Raw genomic sequence first — 27,449 nt, 5'->3', positions numbered from 1 at the left:
AAACCACCCGTCCAGCACATGATGTGTACGTGTTCCACTATACTCTGAAGACCGCAGTCAGACCCACTGCACCCAGCACAGCTCCATCCATCAGGTGTGTAGTGTCAGTGTAGTGTCAGTGTAGTGTCAGCGCTGCTCTCAGTGCCACCCAGTGACGTCATCCCTTATAGCGCGCGTGACCTCACGCTACCGGTCTGCGAGGTCACGTGCTCACAGGTTTGCTAGCACGTTCACCTCCTTTGTCCACATGTACAGACAGGTTTCGTTGTCAGCATCACGTGAGCTGCTACAGCAAACATCTCATTCTGCCTCCGCCTCCCACGGAGCGCGTTGTCCGCCTGAAGCTTTGGCGGTGCTTTTTTTTTTCCAAATATAAAAGCAAGGTAGACAACTACTAATAGAAATATTGCAAGATTACTAAAGTGGTTCCCCTTGATAACACGAGTGCAACATTGTTTCTTTATGATCGGGTTAAGTTCATTTTAAAATGATAATTCCCAAAATGTGAGTACATAATTTACTTAATTTGTAAGATACAAGCCTTCAATCATCGCCATCCTCATCTGCTGCTGGGAGAGAATTACTGTCCGCTGCTGGAGTTTGGTGTGTCAGTAGCATCTGTAACAGCTACAAACCTTCTACAAACGTCGCCATGTCTTCCAGTCACACGAAGAAACATCGTTCAGGTCGTCGTGTTCAGAAGGATTTTTCCCCCAGAAAATGAAACTGCTGAGTTTGGAATGCGGCCCGACAGGTTTGAACTGTATTTACAAGATACGACTGAAGTTTAAAAACATTAAAAGCTCCAAACCGAATTCATTCAGCAGACTGGTAAGTGTGTCTTCTCCAGAGCAACATGTAATGGACAACAATGACGATGACTGCTGTCTTCATTGTTTGATTGTGTGAACGGCGTACAGACCGTCCATGGTGCGTCTGGTGCTTCATGTGTTTAAGGTTTGACCAGCCATTGTAGCTGTTGTAACAGCTCTTGTCTTGTTGTGTTAACTGAATAACATTCGCTTTTAACATGTTTTGAGCTAATTGTGGAGTAGAGAGTGGGGACAACGTTCACACGGCACGCTTGAACACAGCAGAGATCTGAACTGTACTTCAACAAAGTGAACAAAGTGAACACAGTCCATCCACTGACTTGTTGCCATCACCTTTAGCATGTCCCGAGTACAAACTCCATCTGAGTGTCGAAGGGCACATTGTACCCGGGTCTGTCTTCTCTCACCGAGGATTGAATCTTCTTGAATTCCCCTCATGCAGAGGCTATTTTTAGAAATACTACCCTCTCGTCACTTCCTGTTTTCTCGACAAATCCAGATGTGGTTTAAGAGAAAAATACTGTTACTCGTGGCTCTTCGTCAGAAAATACACCGGACTATGTTTTTGTGATACTTTATGCTCTATTTCCAGCGACTTCTCCTAATTACTCGAGTTGTCCTTTAAATTCATTTTTAATCACACAGACAGACACGTGCGTGCTTATGAATAAAGCCACGTAGCAACATATACACAAGTGAAGTATAATGCAAAGTAGATGTTTTGTTTTTTAATATTAAGAAATATATTTAAATAAAAACTCACTGTGATCTAATGATGTACGTGGTGTCTCCTCACACACAGCAACACAGTGTCTCACCAGTGATTGACATCACACATAGCAACACATCCTTCTCTCTCTCTCCAGTACTTCACATATCACACAGCATCCCAGTGTCTTCAAGTGTTTCACTTATCACAAGTTCAGTCAACTCAGTCGCTGGCGTCATCCACTCCATTAAACAGATGACACACTGAGTAGATGGCCAGTCATCAACACCTACAGTGACACGGCATTGAGGTAAGTCATCCTCACCACACACAGACGACACGTGTTGGGAGTGGTGACTGGTCAGGTGCAGTCTTGCACACGGCACACAGGGCACAGAGCAGGGATGCAACAGTTCACTGAGGTAGTTCACTAAGACCTCTGTACACCTCGACACTCACAGGTAACTACAACCACCTGCATGCACTCACAGAGCAGGTCACTCATCTATGTTCCCCTGACTCCAGTTATCTAAGTCTAGTGTAACCTGCTCAGTCGTTGTTTGTGTAATGCTCACTGCTACCATCTGCTCGTTCTCTACTTCATCCTCGTCTATCCTTACAACCTGCCCAGACTCGAGTTTGTTTAGTTTCGGTCTGTGAGGTGCTTAGTGTCACTATCTACAATATCTACACTAATCTCTTGTGCGATCAGTCCCTACATTCATTGTTGCTTTGTTCATGTGTAACAGTAACAACGTGGCTACATGTAACAACCTGAATACTGCACCGCCAGCTGTCACGTAACAGCTGTGAAGTTTAACCCTGTTAACCGATGACGATAAAATCAGAATAGATAAGGTAGACGGGTAAAGTCAGCTTTCACAAAAACAAGTAAAAAAGTACTTTGTTTAACACTAAATAAAACAAAAGATAAGTGTATCTTAAACGTCGTCATTATTTCGAGATCCGATTAAAGAAGTGTTTCTCGGTCTCTCGTGGACTTGAGTCCAAACTCATCTGAGGTCTGGTCCAGTACAGACACTTTCACTAAAACTTCTTACGAATCACAATGGGCACAGAAGTAAAAATATTATTTTCTCCACGGTGCCAACACCTCTGCTGCATCATCTGTAACTAAGCACCGAAGTGCAAAGTTCAACGTGAACGCACAAGTAACAGGCGCTCAACCATGAAGAGGTGTTTAATCGCGCTCAACTCAGGTACACAGGCCCACTACCTGGCGAACAGTTGTCACGTGCAAAAACAAAATCAAAACATGCTACAAACACAATTTGTCCGAAAATGTAATAAGTAACGGAATATAAGCTGTGGCAAAGAATCAGGGTTTTCTCTGTTTCTCTCATCAATCCTTGGCAAAACTATCGCGCCACACAATGCCACACACACCTGTCATCCATGGCAACACAGTGGCACACACACCTGTCATCCATGGCAACACAGTGGCACACACACCTGTCATCCATGGCAACACAGTGGCACACACACCAGTTCATGTCCTCCATGGCAAACACTAGGAAAACAAAGGCAAGAGCCATCTCGTGCACTGCTGCCTACCTTGGAAGGCCCTGGGGTCCACGTCTGCTCACGTCTTCAAAGTTCGCTAAGAGCATCACGTAGCTCAACGTTTGCTAACGGCCGTCACGTAAACACCACCAACGGCCTTGTGAGGCACGTAGTTGCCACCTCAAGATGGCGAGCACTTTGCTCAGCATCACAGTTCGCGTGCACCTGGCTCACACCATCCAATGACCTTCGACCTCCTCGTCTACGTAACCAGCCAATGAATCGCGACTTTTGTGAGATACCAGATGTGGGAGGGGCCGTCAACAGTTTCACAACATTCAACAATCACATTTACAAATCGCGACTTTTTTGTCTTTGAATTCACTGGCAGGTCGAAGGTCATACAGCGTTAAAGTTCACATGAGGTAGGCTCAAGATCTCGCAATATAGAATTGTAAATAATTCTACAAGGAATAATATTGTCAGGGTCTCCAGGAGCAAAATGTTTTTGGCACTCAAAACTGTCTAGAAATCACAGGCATGTAGAACTGAGTACCCTGGCTACAATCAAGAACACTTTGTAGGCGGCGACTTGAGATAATAATACTAGTCGTGTCGCATCTCCTGTCTGTTTATTGTTATTGTCGGTGTTGTTATTACAGCTTACTCTGGTGGACTTTACTTATATCGATATATATTTGGCGCATATCATAACAACATCGTACACCCCATTTCAAACCTCCATGAACGTCAGCGAGCCTTGGTGCATGACTGTGGGTTTGACAACAGCCAGGGCCCCCGGAATGTTGTGACGAGGCAAGGGCACAGGTCGGGCCTTGTCCGCCTTGTTTCCTTCATCACCAACAGCCCCGCGTGGTGGCGCTGTCCACCGCGGCTCTCCGTAGCTACCCGGGATGTCGGCTGTAGAGCTACTGTCGTTTGAATGTCGTGCAGGAGTGTGCAAGACTCGAGGAGGATAGGTATTGGTGGATGGGTGGGGATGTTGGGAAGTGTACTGGAACTGGCTGGTCGGTTCTTGCTGCTGAAGAGTGTTGTAAACCTGTGGATGCAGATCCTGATGCTGACGCTGGTGGTGATGCTCTTGCTGGTTGTCTAATTGCTGTTGACGATGAGGAGTCTTCTGCCGGTGAGGTCTGCTACTGACCGCCATGCCTTGCGGAAACGAAGAGACGCCGTTGATTAGCAACTTCCCAGGTGTCTGGATCGTCAGGACGCGGAGGACGACTAGTACCTGTCCACTCGTCACGACCTGCTGGATGTTTACGCCGTGTAACTGGAGTTGAGTCATAGACGGGGCTTTGTCCTGTCCATCCGCTGCAGGGTCGTCGTTCGTCTGCTTTTCCCAGCGGTCGATGAGGGCCGATACCCTAGGGGGCGCCTCGTTAGACACCGGGGCAGCAACAGCATCGGCTGACCTCTCCCTCGAACCCTCTCGACCCCTCCCGTTCCTCCCTCTGGTGTCTTCCTTCCTGGCGGAGGATAACGGCTGGTAGGGAGGTGCTCCGAAATTGTCGGCGCTGGCAAAGTAAGCGCCAAAAGATCTGGCTTGCTCTGACTGACCTCCCTTTCTCTGAGTGTCGGCAACGCTGCGGGAACTTGCGATGTGAAAGTCGTTGACGTAGGTTGGACAGTGTTCCTCCTCCCCTGTGCTTGCTGCCAGCTGTGAGGCGGTGATCGTGACCTTAGCACCTGGCGTGTGGGAAAGCTGCGAGGGCGTGAGGCCCAGGTACATCTCGCTCTTGCGCTGCAGCTCCTGGCGGTACACGTCGGAGCTGGTCGACGCCTGCGGCAGATGCGACATGTGCGGGGAAGGCTGCAGCACTGGCTCGGCCTGTCCGCGGATGCCGTGCTCCAGGCGTGGGTCTAGCTTGGTTTGGTTCTCGTAGTTGGGGATAAGTTTGGCCTTGTATACGGGCACGGGCTGAGCCTTCACCCACTTGGAGTCCGCGTTGCTGGGCTGACTGATAGAGGGCGGCACGTATGCTCCTGCGGTCGACGAGTTCTCGCTCGATGCTACGACGACGCCTCCGCTGCTGTTCTGGGGAGGTCGGACGCCATCTGTTCGGTCGTAGGCATCCGAGATGCTGATGTTGCTCCCCAGTGCAATGGGCGCCCTGTTTCTCGGCCGACTGCCCTTGTGAGGCGAGGACTGCACGCTGCCCGCACTGGGCACATGTCCTGGCGCTGCAGGACACCCGTCTGTATTCTTGTGGCGGCTGCTTCGCTCGCTGGAGGTGTCCCTGTGTCTGACAGTCTCACCTGACCGCACTGCTTCGTGCTTGCTAGGAGATACGCTGCATTTGGTAGCGCTTGTGGCCGTGTGAGGGATTGAGTCTTGGATGGCGAGGTCTCGGGTGTGATGCACGGTTGTATCCAGCGAAGCGTGTCTGACGTCATCAGCGTACTGCTGCGCCTGACGTGGATGGAACAGGATTTGATGCGAGGGCGTGAACTCGCCGTCAACATGCGCTCGTGGTGGTTTGCGTGGAACGTCAGAAGCTGGTGTCCGTGCGTCGCGATGAACATCAGATACGGGAGCCCTGACGTCAACGGCTTTCTTGGAACTGCCGGCGAGCCTCTGTACTACAGTGTTGCGAAGCTTGTTGAAGGGCGTGGCCGTTGCTGCACGGGATGGAGACGGGCCGGTGTGCGTGGCCAGCTCATCGCATGACCCACCCTGTCGTGGCTCTCTCTTGAGCAGCGCCTTCAGCGAAAAGTTGGGATTTTTCTTGCCCCCGACATCTTGTGACCCACGCATGCAATCACTGTCACCAGCGTCGTGCATTAGTTCCTCTCCCTCGGGCGCATGCAGAGTTGACTTGGTCAGACACTCGTAGTCGTTCTCCTCGGCGTCAGCGTCGGTCGGGTGTTGGCGGTTGTGTGCGCTGTTGGTGTAATGAAGCCCATCGTGGGTGTTGGCCGCGACAGGAAATGTTGTGGAAGAGTAGGAGGCGGATGATGCGGTCGGGGGACTAGCGTGAAGGACAGGCTGGGGCTTGTGGACGTTGGGCGGGGTGGCCGTGATCGCTTTGGGGGACGGAGGTCGGTCCCCTGTCACTCTCCTATCCGTGGCTGGCCACGACCGGTGCTCTGGGTACCGCCGCTCGTGCTGGCCTGAGGTGGTGGTGGTCACGTGGAAAGGATCGCGCAAAGTCGCTGGGGTCTGCGGAGTCATTTCCTGCGTGTACCTTCCGATGGACTCAATCCAGTTGTTGATGTGCTGCAGCTGCTGAGCCCTGGAAGCCAGCATCTCTTGGTCGCTGCGCAGCGTGGCTACCGTGCGGATCATCTTGTTCTTGAGGTTGTTGAAGCCCGGCACAGAGGAGCACGACTGAAAGGACCAGAGCACACACCCGCCATGATAGTATTCGTTATACATCAGTAAATATAAAGAACGACATGGACCTTGTAAAGCAAAAGAAGGTATCACTGACCAGCTGGCACTTGGTGGAGAAGTCGTGCTCGAACTTGTCCCTGGCGATGTTGCGGTGCGCCAGCTTCCAGTAGTACTTGCAGTCGTGCAGGAACGTGGCCCAGATGTGGAAGAACTCGTGCGGTGAGCTCTGCAAAAGTTACGTGACCAAACCATGCAACACATAATGTGGCCCTGGTCTTAAGAAAACGATGTCAAGCTACTGTCCAATAGAGAGGGGACTACTGCACACAGCTCACTCAGTATACTCGAGGTAGTGGCACATATTGTAAGCAGTGCCCGATGTACAGCATCAACACAAGCCTGCCTCTTCAAGAAATTTGTTAAGTACAGCCTGGCACAAACTTGGAAGAGTTCGTTTGATTTTCACTAAGGCCTCGGTTTTGGGGATGTAAAATGATAGTAGTAATACTGACAAGACTGCACCCCTACCTGTCGGTTGCCATGACAGAAGTAGGAGATGGTTTTCCAAAAATGTCCCTTAGTGTCATCCAGCATCCGCTTTTCTTCCGCAAGGATTTCCACCGCTGACAAGAGAGAGAAGCAAGGGTTTTGTCATATATAATGTATGATGTATGAAATGCATAATGTAATGTGTGTAATGTATCAGATACACCGGAGCACAAATATCTCAGTCATTGGGAGTAGGTCCAGCAGGTCTGAGAGTACCGAGTCTGTATGTTGGGCATATCTGGGAACTGGGAATGAGTCTCATATCTGACGATGGAAGCCTAGAGGTCAGCTCGTAGTCACTGGGTGAGGAGCAGGAGGAGGAGGAGACACACAAACACACCATCTCTCACCTGAAGTCAGGAAGTTCTCGCTGGTAACCCGCAGGGCAATGGTCAGGCTGCTACTGTCCTTGTTGTACAGCACCTGCAGCTGAAACCAATCAAGCAGAAAACACCCTTTGCCTACATTCCGCTGAAATCACACCAGCAAGCAGTACAGAGACAGAATGTATGTATCAGAGAAAAACCCAACTTAAAAACATTCTTCAAGATGGCTGTCGGTCATACGGTGACGGCCGACCTTCCAGTCTCTTTGTTGCATTGAAGATGGAGATACGGGGCGGGCGGGCAAATATTACAATGACAACGGGGTTGTCAACTTGAGAATACAAGACGTACACAAAATGTCATTTAACCACAAAGACACGCACACAAACACACAAACAAGTACTCACACCAAAGCGTGTACACACTCACTTACACACAATCCGTGCTCTCCAACCCCAACCCAGCATCTTACTGTCAACTCTCCCCACCCACCCTAAAGTCGCATTCTTCATCACCCAGGCGCCAAGAAAGTGAGGTACAAGGGGAGGTCAACGAAAGCAACAGAATTTGAAAGAGAGACTGAGAGATGCAGGTTGGGGGGGTGTGTTGGGGGAGGGAGGTACCCACCCGCTCTCTCACTTGTGACAACTCCTCGCGAAGATCCCTCAGAGCCTTGTGGATTTCATCAAAGATACCTGCACACAACATGCACCTGTTGTTCGTTACAGGTGTAGGGAGGCCATTCTAACGGGTTCGTCACAGCAGCCAAACGAAATGTGAAATCTTTTCTACCGCCGAACTTTTTCGCCATTATTCTAATGGGAATTTTTTCAAAAGCGAACTTTCGTATGGAATGTCTTCTTCTATTCTCCATTTTCTTCTTTCTTATTATTGTTAGTAAGAAATTACGATGGCCAATAGACGTGATAGGAAATGAGAAATATGAACTGAATTCTCAGAACTAATTGACCAACAGTTTGATAGCTGAGAATCAAAGACAGAAAAGGATTGTTCTCATCACAACCATTATTCGCCGCACTTAGTGACTGCCATGCCGTCGTCCCTGTTCACAGGATGCTCACAAAGCCCGCCTACCTGTGCCGCGTGCCGCATGTTGGAGGGCTCGGGTAGCCGGAATCGGGTGGGACACACCAGGTCAAGGCCGCCCTCGTAGCGGAGGCAGTAAGTGCGCATGACCAGCTCCAGCAGGTTCCCTCGCTTGGACTACAACGCCACAAAAAGCCGACCATGACGCAACCGAAACACTGATTTGCTTCAAACTCTTGTTGGAAAACATGAATAACAGCCTTTTCTTGTCTCAACCCAACTGCAGCACCCTAGTTACGCAAAATGTTTGTTTGTGACAGTAAATCAATTCCCTTCTTTGACTAAAAACATAACAACCACCAGCTGCTCTCTCCTAAACTGAAGATACAGTTCATTTTCATTAAAAAAATATTTAACGAAAATTGAACGTCTGAAAGGCTACGTGTGCAACCTTGTGGCTACGCCGCCAGGTGGCGGACACTACCCACCCGGTCCACAAAATCCTTCAACTTGTTGAGGATGTCGAGGCGAAAGCCGTCAGCCTGCCCCCGCTCTGACGCCCCGTTGAGGTAGTTGCCCACCGCCAGCACCGTCTCCAGCACGCTCTTCAGCGGCAGACTGTTGACAGCAACGTACACACATGTACATACACACATGTACATACACACGTACACACACGTACACACACACACATGTACAAACACTTAGGGTCACTCTAGTCTATGAGAAGGTTGGGGAGGGGAAGAGTGATGGTCGTACTCCGAATTTCACAATGGCGTTGTCATTAGCAGCTACGTCAGCACACCCTGTGACAGGTGGTTTGTCAGAAGTACCCTGTCATCAACATATTTAATAGGACTTCATTTCCTTATTTTTAAAAACAACCTCAAACGCAGGTCGTATGATTAGTCTGCTCACCTTGTGGCTCCCTCAGTAAAAACACGTTCACACCCGGTGTGTATCAGACTTACTTGTTCATTAGTTCGTCACAGGCTGTTGTCAGCTCCCGCAGCTGCTGATCTTAAAAGGTGAAGATGATAAGGTTTAAACATATGTATACAATATTAAATACACTTTGTTTACAAACACAACCAGTGTGTTATTTAACAACTGAAATGTGATAAGCACGACTATGAGAGGTCACGAAAGACTTAAAGCATACAATCACAACACTGACGTCACACGAACAAACATTTTGAATGTAAACAGCTTAATTATAAATGTCATGTAACATGTTACGTAAGTTACTTACGAATCGCTCTCGCGTTACTTCAGGAAGTCACATGATAACTTTAGCACTATATATATACAAAAAAATATATACAAAGATCGTCTTCACAAAGGCTGATGTCATTACCTTTCATCTCAACTATTTCCCTCCCGCAACTCAGCCTCACCTATTTCAAACAGGTTGATGAGGAGCTTGTTCTTGAAGCGCAGAAACTCCAGCCTCTCGCGAAAATGGTCGAGTTTGGACAACTCGAACACCAGGTACTCTGGCCAGTCCAGTTGCCCTTCACATACAGAGACATGTAGCAACACCTGTCGTCAACACCGCCCCTAGTCTTGCTTACCTGTCTTGTTTACTTGTGTGAGTATGAACATCACGTGACATCACAGAAATAAACAAGAAGCCAACCCCACTGGTGCTGCACTCTTATCTGTAACTAGTCTTTGCATGTATTGGAGACACCAGGCTTCACGCTAACAATATTGTTGTTGTTATAATGTAAATTGTTCTTGTAATGATGCAGTTACACTGTTCGATGTTATGGTGGACTGTACTACGTCACATGGCGTTGCGTTGTACGTACAAGGAGGATGAGCGTATCAAGGAATTAACGGTCACCCTGCTCACCTGAGCCTTTCCGCTTCACGTGTTGGAGGATGCGGTCGAGGTCTCGTGGCGAGTTGAGCAGTTCTAAGAGTTCCGCAAAACTGCAACATTCGAAATACATTAATGGAGTCATGGCGTCACATCACGCTGCTCCACCAGTCAATGTTCATGGAGCGAACTGTACGATGAGGTAAGACTCCAATAACGAATGGCGGGAATTAGCACAACGCAGGCCTTTGTTTCTCTCCCATTCCTTCTTTCATGTTTTTCTTTCTGGATTTTCGTAAGTTACATCCATTTCGATTAAGCATGCATGTCCAACCTGTGCTGACGTCACTCAACCTGCGGCATGTGACGTGAGCAGCAGAAGGTGTAAGACATGGCGCCACCCTTTGCCTCCATGTGTCATTCTGTGGCGCTCCATTCATGACGAACCCATATTTATATCTACTTATATCTATGCCCTCCAGTCTACTACTATCCTACCCTACAAACAACCTTTAAAACAAAGACTAAAAGACAAACATACCTGTCCTGGTGCAAATTCCCGTTGTCCAGTGACGTCATAGCACCCACGACGTCAGCGAGGGTGCATCGCAAATTCTTCATTTCCGCTAGAAGGCGGTGTGAGCGCTCGGTGTCAAACATGGCCAACAGCTGTGGACAAAACATCGCTTTCGCTGGACTGACATCAGCAACGACACACCAGCAAGAAAAAATGCGATAAGGTTTATTTAAAAAGGAAAAGACAGCATCGAGAATGAAGCTCAAGAACAGGAAACATTCAAACTTTTGACTTAAAAACTCTCTCCTTCAGCGCCAAGCAAGAAACACTTTTGTTTTAAGTAATGAACATCCGCACCGCAGCATCCCAGCAGCCAGACCAACATGCGGAACATCCGTGAGAAAGAAACGATCGTAGATGGATGCAACAGAAGCAGCCCACCTGCTGTAGAGCACCGACTACAGACGCTGCCGCCATCTGTAGGCCGAGTGTCTGTCGGCGGGACCTGCTTGCTGCGGAGACAGACAACCCAGACCTGACTGACTCCTCATCCCCGACTGCAAATGTCAAGCGGTCACGCAGTCTGTTGTCACCCTACCTGTGCATTCCCGCCTTTCAGCCGACAAAGGGTAGATGGGGAGGGGAGCTAACCTGTTGCTTTGGACGTTCCCTGATGACGCAAATGTCGTCCAGCAGCGTGACGTCATCGGCCGCGGGGTCAGGAGGGCTCGCGTACGATCTGGAGGGACAGGACAGACAGAATGGACATTTAGAGGCCGTGGCCTTCAAGACCGCAAGGATTGCAAGTTTTACTCCTCCACGTGTTTCATTCATATTTCCCAGCCTGCTCTCATCCTCCTGCGCTTCCCTCGCATTTCCTCCTTCGCCACGAGAATGACGTCAAACAAGAAGCCCGTTCAGTGAATAAATATACAAAAAATGTGCTGGTTACAAAAATAATAATAAAATGTCCATTTTCGTATTTAACCACTTACAAACACCAAACTAATTTGTAAGTGAACTAAACATCCGATGTCTACATTTAAAATAACATTTACTCTCAACAAAAAATATTTTCACAATTTCTATTCAACGTTCTCAACGTTCCATCGACGTTAAAGTAACATGAGGCCACCAGACGGTCTTTGCCAGCACGTCACTGCTGTTGCCCATGTCCTAGGGACAGACAAATGAGCCCTCGTCTCTACACAGGTGTGGATGAGGTGCTGTCAGACAAAGAACTCTCATCAACTCTCAGCAAACTGTTTTCACACCGCACATGGGTCAAAAGGTCAAAGGGTGACGGAAGAGAACGCAACAGATTCACTTACTTCTCGATCTCTTCTGTGTCCAGTTTCGGCTCCTGCATGCCATACCACACAGTGTTCTGTTTCTCATCTTGCCCTGTCACATTCAGTGTCATTACATTTATTGTGTTCACACAATGAGAGAGCAATACATGTCGTTCCTTCCCCTTTTCTATCGTTCTCTCTCTCATCTCACCCATGCAACAGCCATTTGCTTGCTATCGTCACTAAACCAAGACACTTTATGAAATCGCACAACTACCCACAAAAACAAATGGGGAGAAACCTGTGGTCCCCTCCTCTTTGCTCATTGGCTGCTGTCATTTCACGTATGAAGAGTTTTGTGCTGCAAGCTGACGGATACAGTGATTCGGCAAAGAGTATCAGTAAACAAACAAACAGTAATCTTGTTGTATAGTTTGTACTCACCGCTGTCCCCAAGAATGATTCTGCTCCAGACCAAGGCGCGCATGCGCACCCGGGGGTGAACGATGGGCTTGTTGGGGTAGATGCGACCTCTTCTGTCTGGTCTGGGAGGCAAGGGAGGCGGTACATCCACCTGCACTCCCGATGAGGAGACTACTGTCTTCTTATCGTTATCTTCAAATTTGGTGCCTGCTGAAAGACACGCTTGTAAAGTCCACACAGAATGAATAAACATCAACAAATACGAAAAACAAAAACAAACCATGATGACTACAATCACGACAAAACAAATGAGAAAAAAGCTAAAGGAACAAATCGCTGGATGTGGGAAGGAAGGAAAGCGATTCACCGATGAAAGTACCCGGTAGAATAGACGAATGGAAAGTTGAAATTAAAGAATAAATGAGTCAATGTAAAATGGATGAAGCCCCGCCTCCTCTCGCATTCAATAGACGAAACATTCAAGAGACTCAGCAGGAACAACAAACAAGGGTAAAGTCATCAACAGCTGACAGAATGACCAGGATGACAACAACAATAAACAAAGCTGCACTGCACAGAATACAAGAAATGTGTGAGTAAACAAAAGGTAAGACAACAGTATTTTTACAAACTGCACAACTGCACCGAGCTGAGGTTGCCAGTCAGCAGCATCCGACTACAGGCCGCCACAGTCGCAACACAAGATGGCGGAGAACGGAATGCCTCACACAGGAATGACGCTAACAATGACGTACACAAGCAAAATGGCGCGAAACAGAATGACGTCACAATGAAATGATGCAACACAATGACGTTTGTCTGCCGGGGTTAAGGTTTATTCACGGATGTCTTTAGGTGATTGCTGCCGAGACCAACGCTAAGCTTCTTGCTGTTAGTCTCGGCGAGCCTGAGCAATGAATGTGACTAAACCGGAAGCTTTATAGTTTATACAAACCTGCCTCGTTTTAGTAGTTAATTTGAATTGTGAATAAACCGGAGGCTTTATACACACTTGCCTCGTTTTAGTAGTTAACTGGAAGAAATCGTCTGCCAGCAGTCGAGTCATACAAGTTGGTGGTTATTTTAAAAGTCTAACTCAGAACACAAGAGGTCACCCCAGCCGCCATGTCAACCTTGTCTGGAGCACCAAGACTTGTCCACACCAGTCGACATGAGATAACTCGACGTTTCATCAAGCAACAAGAACAGCGGTTGCCACTGCTCCTGGTGTCTGTTCTGACGACCACGCCTGTGTCATAAACCTCTCCACTAAAGCTGGAAAGCTGCGTGGGTCTGTCTCCCAGCCCCTGGCCTCGTCTTCACTAACGACCCGAGCTCGTAAAAAAATCTGACCCTGGGCTAACTGAAGGGGTCAAGGAGGCGATAACGTCCCACGGGTTCGTGCACGACTCGGCATTGGACACAAAGGTGCGTGTCAGTGAGGGCGTGATACGTCACGGTAGTACAGGATGTTACTGGACTCCACCACATTCCCCTGCCACTACGGACGCCTGCCTGTCACCGCTAGCAGATGAGTGGGTGGGAGTTGGGTGGGATAGAGAGAGTAATTTGAGAGCAGGAGTACACGACATCTTCTCTCATGTCCTTTGGTGCAGACAGTCTCGGTAACCCACACCGGCGTCACACGCACCATGACTCAGCGGTTAGGGACGTGATGGCAATTGCAATCCACTTTTTTTTATCCTTGTACGGGTACCTGTCTGACTACACTTTTATCTTCCTTCCCCAGCCCGCCACCCCACCTGCTGTCGGATGTAAGAACAGTCGATAATTGTCTTGTGGTCTTGGCGGCGATTCTGCATTTTTCTATTATTTCTATTTTCAACGAGATTGCACATTTGTCCTTCTCTAATTGTAATCAGTAGAGCGTATCATCGTTGATGCTACATGCACGTTGCATGTCCCAGTTACCAAAATCCTTAAAATGTCAGCAACAATGACAGATAATATCCGTACTAATATCGAAGGTGGTTACCAAGATGCTTAAGACACAAAGGACGATGAAATTAACAACAAATATTTATGCTAGTTACCAAGACTGTTAAAGCTGATGGTAGCTGATAAAGAATGGTTTTAATAGTTACTAGAGAATGTTGATGATGATTGCCAAAGAACGTTGATAACAGCTGCAAATAAATAATTTCCTAGAGCTACATCAACTCCTTTTTATGTCAGCTACCACAACTACTGAACTTCATTACCAAGAATGTTAAGTTAATTACCTAGGATGTTGAGGATGGTGGCTCTGGCCGGTAGCAGGCCGTATGGCGAGGACTTGCTGGAGGAGTTCTCCAGCATCTCAGCGATGTCACGGAGCTCGTGCATCTTGGCCATCAGCTTGTTGACGCGGCCCTCGTACGTCCTCAGCACGTCCTGGTGCTCCTTCTTCATGCGGCGCATCTCCTCCATCAGCTGCTTCTCATTGTCAGAGTACGAGTACACTGCGGTCTCCTGCGACCAGCGACTCCTGGCGGCGCCACTGTCTGCCCCCGAGGTCGCAACGCTGCTCGCCGGTAGCTCCCTTGACGACACGGCGGAGGTAGCGTACGGTTTGATGGAGTCCTCGGGGTAGTGTGGCGCCAACGCACCCCACGTCCTCGTAGCTGCGTCGCTCGGATGGCTCAGGGACCTTGACCCTGTCGGTCAGGGTCACACCCTCCTTCTGGCGGTCTGTTCTCCTGCTCGTGGGGCTGATTGGGCGGACCGATGGCGCCTACCGATGAGGTCATCATGACCTGAGGATCACGACAGATGTTCCTGTCCCTGGTGCGAAAGTAAGTCTGGGTGTCCAGTGAACTGTCTGTGGAGCCCGCGTTCTCACCCTTGATGTCCCAAGGATTCTGGTAGATGTCGCTAGTGTACACCTGTTCGTTGTTGGGAGTGGTGATCAGGCTGCCTTGAGGGACTCTCTGACCATGTTGACGGCTACTGCGCAGATGTGACGGTACCTCCGAGTCCCCTAGCTGATGGAGGCGTTCTGGATGTTCCTGTTGGTACTGTTGTTGTGAAACTGACTGATGAGGCTGAAGTCGAGGATTACTTTCTCGATGTTGAAGCGGTTCTGGATACTTTTGGTGTTGCAGGTGGTGTTGGTGATACTGTTGGTGTTGCTGATGGTGCTGGCGCTTGCCCTGGTGCTGCGAGCTGGAAGGATGCGAGTGACGCTGTTGCGGATAACTCTGGAGATGACCCACACACTCGCTCTGGCGATCAGCTTTGTCTCCAAAGTCCTGCTGCAGCTCCCTGAAGAAGGTGTTGTATGACGTCACGATGTTGTACACCTCACTGCGGTTCAGCACCTTGTGCTTCAAGTCCTCGATCAGCTTCACGTCCAGCTTCTCCGGGCATCCTCGGTCCTCGCTATCCGCCCTCTCCTCCCTCTTACCTTCCACCTCGCCACGCTGCAGGGGGGCCGCGCTGTCCTCCCCTCTTCCTCCCGCCACTGCTGACGTCACTGCGGCTTGGGGTGACGTCATGGCAAGGCGGTGACGCCGAGCGACGTCATCGTCCTGCCACATGTACAGTTGTGCCGAGTCCTCGAAAGCTCTGGCGCCGAAGATGCTGCTGATGTAGCCCTCGCGCTGCAGCCGCCTGGCCAGCCGCACGGCCGACGCACGACTGCGGAAACGTCGGGGATGCGACTCGAGCAGGATGGACACAAGCACCGACCCCTTAAACACGTTCCTCCTGCGCCCGCCTCGCCCACTCCGGCTGTCCATCTGTTGACATGGGCAAATACTATCTCCATAAATAATAAATCACACAAACAGAAATAACAGTTGATATGTCATTAAAAATAAGCTGTAAATAGCATTATAATATGTAAAAAATAAAACGTGAACAAGAACTAAATAACAAAATAACAATTAATATACAATTACACGATGTCAACGATTACTGCCAGTCTTACAGAGGCCGAGATTATCCAGTTCATTAGAATGTGCTAATGTCGTTGGAAAATCTAGACAAACGTTTTTTGTTTGTTTGTTTGTTTTTTTTTCTATTTTTCTCTTTGCTAGAAAAGAACTTGTCCGTTTAAAGTCATTTCGCGAGAAGTTCTGTCATGTCTCAACAGGTCACGTGACCAAACCTCTACTCCGTGTTTCGCGGAGAGAAATGGTCAGAGCTGGTGAGACCTGGCTACACGATGCGGCGACACAGCTTTGTCACACCTGTGATTAAAATAATATTCATCGCCGATGTGAGGTGAGGCGGACTGACGCCCGAGTCTCATCGCCGAGGAATTTGCTGAGTTGAGTGAGGCGGGTATACTGCCGTGCGACACACCTGACTGGCTGCTGCTGCACGTGTCCCCCACCCCTTGCTGGGAGGTATGGAGGCAGGTATGGAGGGGAGGTATGCAGGTAGGGTGGGGAGGTACGAGGCATGGAGGTATCCCAGCTATGCGGATGTGCGTCACTGGGCAACTATTCCACTGGAAGTGGCGGTGATCAATGAGCGGCCCGATCCTTCACGCTCTGGTGACTGCACACGTCAGCTCCATTCACAAACCCTCCCTCAGGGGGCACTCAGCAGTCTCTCTTGATCTCGCCGCCTGATAGCCACGCCTTTATGTCACACTTAATATGACTGTCACACGGGTAGTTTGTATGGCAATACAACAGGTACACGTGTATTTGTATGGCAAGTACTACTACAACACGTACACGTGTATTTGTGTCAAGCACAGGTCAGCAGCAGTTGACGCGTGACATACAAAGGTGGCGAACACAACTGAAAGAAAACGATTGTAAACTGCAATTTTAAAGAATGTGCTAAGTGTTAGATAATTATGTTAATAATGGGGAACAGCAGGATATCGAACGTACTCGATATTACATAATTATCTTGATGTGCAACCGTAAATATACATATGAGCTGAACTGTATATCTGTCTATATGCTGACAAGTTGATAAACGTGTTTAAAAGTAGATAATTATGTAGATAACTATGTAGATAATCTAGGACACAGATCGTACGATGGAAGATGTGGAACATGGTTAATATTTCAGCTACAACATGCTGGCAGCTTTTTGCGGCGACGGAGGGATGGAGATTATCGCTCTGCCCTGTGTTGACAATGTCGGACCGACTCCTACACTCTGTCTACAAGTTGACTGTCATCACGAGACGTAACCACGTAGCCACGTAACCATGTAAGCCACGTAATCACGTAACCATGTAACCATGTAATCACGTAGCCACGCCGTACTGCGCGCTCTCCCATGCCTACCACGGCGCGTGATGCACAGCGGCCACGACAACCCCGCGTCCCCCTGGCGGCAAACTTTCTCGGTAAACCTTCAAACGACATGGACGTCAAAGGGCACGTGACTTGCGGCCCAGACCTAAAGGCAGGTGTAGCAGATGAGATGTCACCCAACAGACGAGGTTAGCAGCCATGTGCCCGGCAGCACGTCACTCACCCGCCTGCCGTTTGCACGCTTGGGGGGGACGCAGGCGTCGTCATGGCAACGAAGCAGGCTACAACTGTGATGTGACCGCACTGCTCTCGCGCCAGTCCACGTGACCCCACTAACACCGCCACACAGTCCGACCACGAACTAATATCCCTGGACTGCTGGCTGATGATTTTTTTTTTTCAGTTAACTGCTAAAACGAGGCGTTAGACGACAAAGCTTCCGGTTTATTCACATTTTTGTCACGGCACGCCGAGACTAACAGCGGATGACTTCGCAAGAGGCCAGGAGTGAGTCTCGGCGTACAGACAGACAGCAGTCCATCAATACACGTTCTTGGTCTGACCATGCTTGACCACTGACGTCATCGGGGGACACAGGTGAGTGGTGGCCGTGACAAGCAGGTGTGGGCGGCTTACAACCAACACTCCAATAATGTGTTAGGTCAGTCGAGCAAACATCTAGAAACTTCCGTTCTCCACAAACGTGTGTGTGAGTGCAGTGGCGGGCCAAGACTTGTGGCGGCCCTGGGCAGAGAATGGGTGGACCTTCGCCCGCCAATGTCAAGTGGCGGCCCTTGATATTCTCATTACTGTAGAACGTGACAATACTACATATCCATACTACATACATATACATACTACTATATACTGCTCCCACTCATGTAGCATTAGTAAACAGAGCGCACTCATTAACAACAAACACAATGTTTGTCGGCCACATTGCCGTCAGCTGTGTCGTTGTTTTCTCTTTGTTTTATAGCCAATAGACATTGACGTGGCGGCCCTGTGCAGCACAGTTTGCACATACCTAGGGCCGCCCTTGGGGGGTGTGTGTGAGAGAGGGGTGGTCGCTTTCGACCAACTCGTGACACATCCTGTTTGGTCTGTCAGTGCACAGCGGGGTCCCTCAACTTGTCGTGCACCAAACTCCATCTGTGACTGAACTACAAGACCTGCAGCACCACGTCCCGCTGTGAGATGTACCCTGATACACAGCCATGCGACACTAACCTGGGGCACAGTCATGGGGTACACATACCCGGAACACGGCTGTTGGACATGAACCACTACAGCGCTCACCCACTTCACTGTTTACCTGCTCACCGTTGTGACCTGGCCATGACGCCATCTTGTCTTCTTCCTTCCTTGATCGGCGATGACAGTCTGTCAGCTGTCAGGTGTCTGTTCAGGTGCCGGCCATCGCTCACCTAACGGTGTCCTCCACTCGTCCAGCGTTCACACGAAAGACTAAAACACAGCTACCGTGATCTTGACCCTTGGCTGTATCTGACAGGTCAGTTGGACGACACAACCAACAGGTGAACTCTTACCTGCAAGGTGAGTGATGTGATCAGCAAACCTTAAAAAAGTGTGAGTCGGAAAAAAGGATGTTGATAAGGGCCACGAAGCTCCCCTGGGGCTGACACATCAAAGGACGCTGGCGGCGATAAGGGGAACCTCTCACCTCTCGTCACCTGAAGATCGTGGGACACGGGGGCAGTGGGAGGGTGAAGCTGTCCTCTCCCGACCCACGGTCCCTGCTGGGAGCTGCTATCAGTCAGCCATCAGCATCAGTCAGTCATCCATCAGTCAGTCATCAGTCAGGTAAAACACACTTCAAAGGCACGTCACTAGCACTAGAGCACGAGGGAACATCAGTTTGCCCGATGTCACAGGAGAGGACTGGGAGACTGGCCAAGAGAGACAGACTGTTCGCCTCACGTGACAGCGACAGTACTAGAGATAGAATGATGACACGCTCACCTACAGTACTGCCTTGTACGTGAGTAAATAAACAAAACACGTCAACAATACAAGTACATAGTCACAACGTCTGTAGCCGCGTGACACCAAACACTGAGATTAACCATAATCTGTGCATCCTGGCGGGTCACGTGGGTGTGAGGGTGATTGCCAGGCTTGATCGGTATCGGGATCGATAGTGGATGGATCGCTGTAGACAGGTCAAGTGTTGTGTAGACGCGCCAGGCGACGTCACCAGGACTACTTGTACTGGTTCCTGATAACCACCACGTCACCACTCGGGCCCGCAGTCACGAAGCCAGGGTCAATCCTTGCCCAGGGCACAAAGAGGAAATCACAGACAGGCCTCCGTGTGTTTCTACGTGGGAAGACGGGAAGAACTCACAGAAAAAAGTGGATGAAGCAGACAAAAGTTGTGAAGTTTCTCAGGTTGACTTCCTCAGAGTCACGAACATAACAACAGAACGTCACTCAAACACTGCTTGCGGTGTTACATGGCAAGGACGGGTCACGTGGCCTACAGTACTTGTCTAAGACATCCACAATTAACCGTTCGCATGAACTCTTCTCACCCGAGACACTCCGATGATGTGTCTGGTTATTGTGGAGACACACACACAGAGGTGAACGAACAAAGGAATAAAATGAATGGAGAGTGAAAACACGATGATGTCACGCAACATCCTACAAAATGGCGTCACGGAAGTTCAAGTTTGCTCGACGTGACCTTTGTTGGTGTTGCCCCCCTCCCCCTGCTCACTTCTTGACGTCGAACCGTGACGCCCTCGCCAGGTCGCACGGCCCACGTGTACACATCATCGGGTGGGCCTCCCACCTGTGGGCAACACGTGTTGGCAGAAAGCGGTGACAATGGAGGAAACAGCCGTGAAAAGTCTGCGAGGTTCTGTCAGCTGTTACATTGACAGCACTGCCATGGCATCAGCAAACTACAAGTCCGGACACACACTCACAGACTATGAAGGTCTCTCTCACACACACACACGCACACACACTCGCAAGCCAAGCACGCAGTCTGTCCACACCTGTCATCAGAGTAGACATAGGTAGACTAGCCACAGGCGGACACCAAGTGGACGACACAAGGAAACCCGGTCACCTGGGTCTTTATACAAACTTAATCCTCACCACCACCACCACCACCACCACCACCACCATGTATGGCGCACTGTAACTACTGCATCGGCAAGCGACAAGGAGGCGGGAGGGTAAAGGTTAATGTCGCCCCGTGCTGTGCACACTGCTCACCCTCCTCTTGTACTCTTACCCCCCAAATACACACATATATTGTCTACTTACCCTCTCCGTGTGTGTCTGTGTGTGTCTGTGTGCCTGTGTATTTATGTGCCTGTATGTGTGTGCCTGTGTATGTGTGTGCCTGTGTGTGTGTGTGCCTGTGCCTGTGTATGTGTCGGGAGGGATCTGTGCGCCACTTGCCGTCAAGACCGGGGGTTGCTGGGCCTGGAGGCTGTACCAGCCGCCTACACCTCCCTTGTCTGCTCACACACACACACGGTCCCAGTGTTCACAGCCATCAGTGACACGCTAGACTGCTCGGATCCCCAGTGAACATTCAGGGGGTTGACACCTCAGTTACAATTGTTGGAGGTCTGGAGACTGGCCCCATCTCCCCAAACATATGATCTTGCTCCCTTGTCAAGAAGTCAAACTGTAATTAATATCAGTGTCTAGTTTTATTTGAATTTTGTCACGAGCATTCGATAATGACAAATGTCACCCTCCATGTCACAGTCAGTACATGTGTCACATGATGACCTCTGAACTTAACTTGTACGTTGTCAAACTCCTGTATAAAGACAAATCCTTTTCTTCATCCTCTTCCCCTCCCTTCACAATTGTCTTTTCGTGATTTGAGCGCTTGTCACGATTGCACCTGCTGAGTACAAGTGAATTCAACAGACGAACAAACTGAATAATTAAAGAAGCTGACGGCGGGTTGGTGTCACTGCCACTGCTACTGGAGTGCCACGAGACATGTCACAGCAATTACTCTCACAACGGTCGCTTGTCGTTGTTGTAGTCTCTGGTGTCGGCAACGGCTCACCAATCGATTGGTTGCAAGAGATCGATACAGCCTGCCACTACTGACCTACTGTAGGTGTATGTTGTTATTGTTATTGTGACAGCCTCCCTCACTTCATGAACACCACACACACACAGGTAGTCTACTCACCCACGTGATCCATGGTCGGTAGTCTGGCGCTGGCGGAGTAGATTCTGCCCCCACACTGATTAATTAGTGTGTGATCACTCATCACTAGCTCCCAGGCAACAAGAGGACATTATGGACAGTCCTGAGGTGGAGGTGACAGTGCGACAACAACAACAACAGTCCCGCGGCTGACGAGACACTACGGTATCACTACATGTCACGGTCGTCGCCATGCCTTCCTGCTGGCGGCCCCATCACGTGTACCCGGGTTGTGTGGCCACCCGCTCGCCGGGGTCACAACACAGTCGCTGTGTAGTCCACAGGATGAGCAGCAGACGACACACTAGCAAAGTGAGGTAAGCAACATCACAAAGTCCAGTTGCAGCTGCCTCCCCCTACCTCGCGGTGTCACAGACCATCTCTAGAAGCTCGGGACCAGGAGTATGGCCGCCGGCCGCAGTGTCAACACCAGCCACACTACACACCGCGCGGCCTGTCGGCTCGGGGTCTACAGGCGGCAACCCACCACCACCACTACCTCCACCACCACACTACCACCTCCTCCTCTCATCCCCGTCCCGTCCACTCAAGCTGAGCGTGACACACGCTCGCAGCCCACCAGCCATTGATGCGCGCGCTCCACCCGCTCCCCCACAGCGAGCGTCCTGGCTGTACCACCCACCTCCCTGCAACACCCCTCATCCCTCCCCCCGACACACTTTTCTCATTGAGAGCCGACCTGAGGACACGAGGTAGGTAGTGACGACTGAGGCGGTGTGACTTGTGCTGCCAGCGATGGCTGGACAACAACTACATGGACTGCAGTCTGCGGACACAGGATGGCGACACGTCACCGGAAGTGTTTGTGTCTTGCTACGAGCTGACCTCGCTTACAGGGGCAGAGGTCAAACCCCCGTGTGTCGAACTTTCAAACACACTGAATAGCTGGGGGCCTGGAGCTCCGTGCACACATTTACATAGACATGATTTACATTTACATAAAGATGTACAGTTCCGTACTTATGCTGGTTATGACACAGACTGACACACTTAGGTAGACTATAAGACGTGTAGAGGAGGAGACGGGACTGACAATCAACTGTCACAGCACTCGGACACTACGGCTCGTGGACATCAACTGTACAAGACTTCGTCATGGTTCAGCTTACTAAAAGCATGTCACTGCCACTGACATCAACATAAACAGCGGGTACTCAGCTTTGATTGATTCCCTACTGTCGACCCTGAGCTGTGGTTGTCACCGTCCCAACCTATCCACCCCCTCCCAGGTACACCATACCTATCCACCCCCTCCCAGCTACAGTCGGGGCTACCCACTGTTGGCCTCCAGCAATCTACATTCCTACCGGCCGTCCATTATCTTCATTCGTCACTGATCGTCAAATGTTGTGGGTCTGAGAAGATAGAGAAACACAAATTCTCGTGGGAAACACGATAAACCTCGAGGGCAGCGTCAGTGATGGCGGGGGTGGGGCAGTATCACATCCAGCCAATTCATTTGAAACACTGAGTAAGCTGCACACATCGGAAAGATTACCGGAACTCCGTCAAGAACTGTCACCCAGCTCGTTGTTTACGTGACATGTACGTGCACCGAACATTGTGGAACGTGAAGCGTGTGGCCACCATCATACCCGGGTATCACGTGATTTGAGTGGCATGACGACAGTTCAGACCAAACTTAGCAAAGTCGACTTAACTTGAGACTATTTTTAGACTTATTTCCATACGTCACATGCAAGCCTGCCCGGGTATTCAATGACCCCATAAAAGTCTGGAACCCCATCTACATCTGCACAAGTTTAAAATAAAGAATTGCAAAGATAATTACTTACCATGTGCAGGGCATGAACACGGTTGTTTGTGTCACACAGGGCGGTTCGATCCCCTGCCCTTCCACAGGTCAACTAATAACAAAGCATATTAGTAAGTCGCTCACTCCTATCTCTCCATTTAAATACTCCACACAAAGTAACATTCTATTTCACATTCTGTCGTGTGGTATGTGTTCTAAATATGTGTCTCTGTCTCGCAATACAGTCTCGCCAATCCACAATGTTTCCTCCTTTACTCGATCCCCAACCACCAGCACCAGTCCGTGAAGACTGTAAAGGACAGAGGTATAACAGAAAGAAAGAAGATCGTGTAAAGGGAATGACGAAAGGAATTTTGCGCCCTCGTGGTCTTGCCTGTCATGTCACTGCCGAGTTAAGAAACAAGACAAACAACATGAGAAGGTCTTTAGCTGCACGTGCATGACCCTGTTAATGAGTGTTAATTGTATTTAGCTTGCGGCCTGATGACAGTCGTGGACAGACTGCAGACTGCGGTATACATCCCCCCAAACGCTGACACTCACGAAGGTCTACAGAAGACTGAGGTCGTCATGATGGCAAGACCAACAGCTGACCTGCCTCCCTCCCACGGCCATGTAGACAGTCTGGGCAGGAGGGTCTAGCCTTAAATGCGCCTCCATTAACGCAGCAACTTGCAGACATTCCAGTCATTCCGCTAACACCGAATATATTTGCTGCCGCCCCTGCGGCCCCCCGTCTGTAGTCGCCCGCCCCTCGAGCTGAGCTCAGGTGGACGAGTGTGTGTGTGACGTGTCAGCTACCTGTGTGTGACGTGTCAGCTACCTGTCCCGACAGACTTTGGGACTGTAAACACTTGCACTTGAGCGACCCCCTCCAGTCGCGATGGCTGCCCCCTGCTCCCCCAGACTCAAGTTCGCCAGTGTTTACACAAATGGGGGACTGGGGGAGAGGGGAGGGCCGATGATATTGTTGGGTGTTAATAATGGTGGGGATTACCTGTGTCACGTGTCACCTCCCCACCTTGCGGAGACGTGTTGAACGGCAACAGGAACATGTGGAGTCTAAGACTTGGTGATTATTCAAACATTTCTACTTCGCCCCTTGAAGCAATCTCTAGACTCCCTTCTAGCACCAACAATGAATGTCAAAACATGTCATGAAAATCCACTAGCGCCAGGTGAGACATTTGCTCTTTTACTCAATCTAATTATCTCTCACAGTCACACACACACACAGACGGACACACCTCCAAACATATGCTTGTAGAGGGCGGCGAGCAGTGACCACCCCACAGTTACTAGAACTAACCCTGCTACACTGCGATGACGAGGAGGACAGCGAAGACGAGGAAGACATTTTTTACAACCCACAGCAGAGGAGAGAGAGAGCCTACAGGTAGAGGTTTGTAGAGCGCCGAGATAAAACATTCCAGGTGAAATGCCTCACGCCATAATCTCCAGGTGGAAAAACCCGGCAACCACCCGCTTGTCGTGACTCATAAAAGCCGGTATTCGACAAGGCACTGTGAGGCCAGGTGAAACTCAGGTGATAAACGTCACCATCCTGTGCGGCGCTTTGAAGTCTGGCAGCCGAAAGCTGACGTGGTAATGCGCTGAAAGGTGAGACCCCGGGTGGGTGACACCCCAGCCCTCAGTACAACGGACAAACGGCCGAGACTCACGTCAACTCGTCCTGCTCATTCACTCGTACACTCAGTCCCAGACTCACGTCAACTCGTCCTGCTCATTCACTCGTACTCTCCCTGGACACACAAGGAATAAATAATATTCGACACAGTTCATTAGTCAGGAATTAATCCGCTCGCTGGATCCTCTGTGAACGCCTGACTTTACCAAACTAACTACTCAATCCCATCTCCCCTCCCTCCTCGCACTCACAGGTAAGCAAACTCCACATTCCACCTGAAATACAAAGTCGGAACAAAGCGATTATCAGGTTGACAGTTACCTGACAAAGGGCCCTCGTGTCAAACCTTCACGACTTGCCCTCACTGAGGTATTTTCACCTGCATTTTCAACGCCCACTGCTTACCGGTGGACAATCAACCATTAAATGAGCTCGGTACCAACTTAGCACAATGCGACAGGTGAGTCATTAACTCTCACCTTAGACAGTGACACGTCACTGTAGATGTTACACAACTCAGTCCCGCCTACTGTCTGTGACACCTCGTACAGGTACCCACAATATGTCTGTGACACCTCGTACAGGTACCCACAATATGTCTGTGACACCTCATACAGGTACCCACAACGTGTACCCGCCGTTGTCCACAAACATGCTCAGCACATACTTGTGCAACTCTTTGTTGACAAATAAATATTTGCAATTGACAATGGGGTAGTCTTCACGCTCATCAGTAGCTACCCGATACGAGCCTTACAGCGGGTACTGGTGTAGGTTACATGTAGTACCAGGTAGTCGACAGTCACACTTCAGGTGTGTAGCGACTCACTCTTAGACATGTAAGTACTCCAGTAAGTATAGACACTAGACATGATAGTGCTTCAGTAAGTAGACACGTAGACATGTTAGTTTTCCAGTAAGTAGACATGTTAGTGCTCCAGTAAGTAGACACTAGACATGTTAGTAAGTAGACATGTTAGTACTTCAGTAAGTAGACACGTAAGCGTTTCTGTAGACAAGCGCCGATGATTAGCGCACAACTTTGTTACAGATCAGTGAATGACCCGGAGGCTAATTTGTCCCCCGAAGGTGGCAGTGAAGGGAGCCCTGGTGTTGTCCCCGCTGTTTGCGGCCCGAGGTACGGTTACCTGCCGCCATCAACTGTCTGCACTCCCAGGTAGTCCTGAGAGAGTCACCACAACACCACACTAAGGTTTCTAGTTTTAATTTGTCAAGGGAATGAGTGAAAGTAAGGTTTTTTACCCTGGAGTGTCGCGGTGGCTGTCGTCACGCTTCAGCACGTGTCACCAAGCTGTCTCGCTCTCATTGTCTTACCGCTGGAACTCTTGTGTTTGGGGTGAGGGGGATGGTGCTCTACACCCACCCAGCAACTACCGTTATATTACGGCAAAGCACCCGGCGTGTACACGCATGTCACATGCAGAAAAAATAAATAAACAAAACAAAACGGCCTGCCAGAAACAAGACCCAGGGCAGCCAATGCTCTGTGCAATGGTGACAGGTGCTAACTACAGCGACTAGACTGAGTGCTGTGACACTGAGGTGTGTGGGCATGACACAGGTGTGTGGGCAAGACACAGGTGTGTGGGCAAGACACTGAGTGTCTGAGGTGTGTGGGCAAGACACAGGTGTGTGGGCAAGACACAGGTGTGGGCAAGACACTGAGTGTCTGAGGTGTGTGGGCAAGACACTTCAGTGACCATATAGACTGTGTGCTGCATGATGCCAGCTCGACAAGCGCGAGACTTACAGACCTGATGGACCAACTGAGGGCAACAAGAAATGACAAGAGTCAACCGCCCAAACGTTCATCACGGATGTGACATTTCCAGCGCGATGCCCATAAACACACAAACAGCTGAAAGCAGAAAAAGTTGGGCGCTGGACTGTAACAGGTGTCGTGTGTGACAGGTGGTCACATGGTGTCGTGTGTGACAGGTGGTCACATGGTGTCGTGTGTGACAGGTGGTCACATGGTGTCGTGTGTGACAGGTGGTCACATGGTGTCGTGTATGACAGGTGGTCACATGGTGTCGCTTGCCAGCTGATGGTCAGGCGAATTGTAAGACCGTTGTACGACCACAGCAAAGGCCAGCAACAGAGGCTTGTGGGCGACATAACAAATCGCACGACCACGATTT

The 27,449-nt window shown here is 49.8% G+C and overlaps 1 protein-coding gene across 1 annotated transcript in view; it reads right to left on the bottom strand.

Moving 5' to 3' along the window:
• Window positions 1-1,546: 1,546 nt before the first annotated feature.
• LOC112553418 overlaps window positions 1,547-27,449 on the bottom strand; it is a 37,754-nt gene continuing 11,851 nt past the window's right edge. The window contains 17 exon segments of the mRNA XM_025220620.1: window positions 1,547-6,418; window positions 6,522-6,650; window positions 6,953-7,047; window positions 7,324-7,402; window positions 7,927-7,980; window positions 7,983-7,994; window positions 8,395-8,523; window positions 8,835-8,964; window positions 9,318-9,366; window positions 9,744-9,860; window positions 10,205-10,284; window positions 10,713-10,840; window positions 11,340-11,427; window positions 12,020-12,092; window positions 12,425-12,610; window positions 14,647-15,065; window positions 15,068-16,143. Of these exon segments, the coding sequence (XP_025076405.1) occupies window positions 3,800-6,418; window positions 6,522-6,650; window positions 6,953-7,047; window positions 7,324-7,402; window positions 7,927-7,980; window positions 7,983-7,994; window positions 8,395-8,523; window positions 8,835-8,964; window positions 9,318-9,366; window positions 9,744-9,860; window positions 10,205-10,284; window positions 10,713-10,840; window positions 11,340-11,427; window positions 12,020-12,092; window positions 12,425-12,610; window positions 14,647-15,065; window positions 15,068-16,143 (5,463 nt within the window). The 3' untranslated portion in view covers window positions 1,547-3,799.

The sequence above is a fragment of the Pomacea canaliculata genome, linkage group LG12 (genome assembly GCF_003073045.1).
Source record: "Pomacea canaliculata isolate SZHN2017 linkage group LG12, ASM307304v1, whole genome shotgun sequence".
Classification (NCBI taxonomy): domain Eukaryota; kingdom Metazoa; phylum Mollusca; class Gastropoda; order Architaenioglossa; family Ampullariidae; genus Pomacea; species Pomacea canaliculata.
The sequence above is the reverse complement of the archived record's forward strand: the minus strand, read 5'-3'. Positions and strand labels throughout refer to the sequence as shown.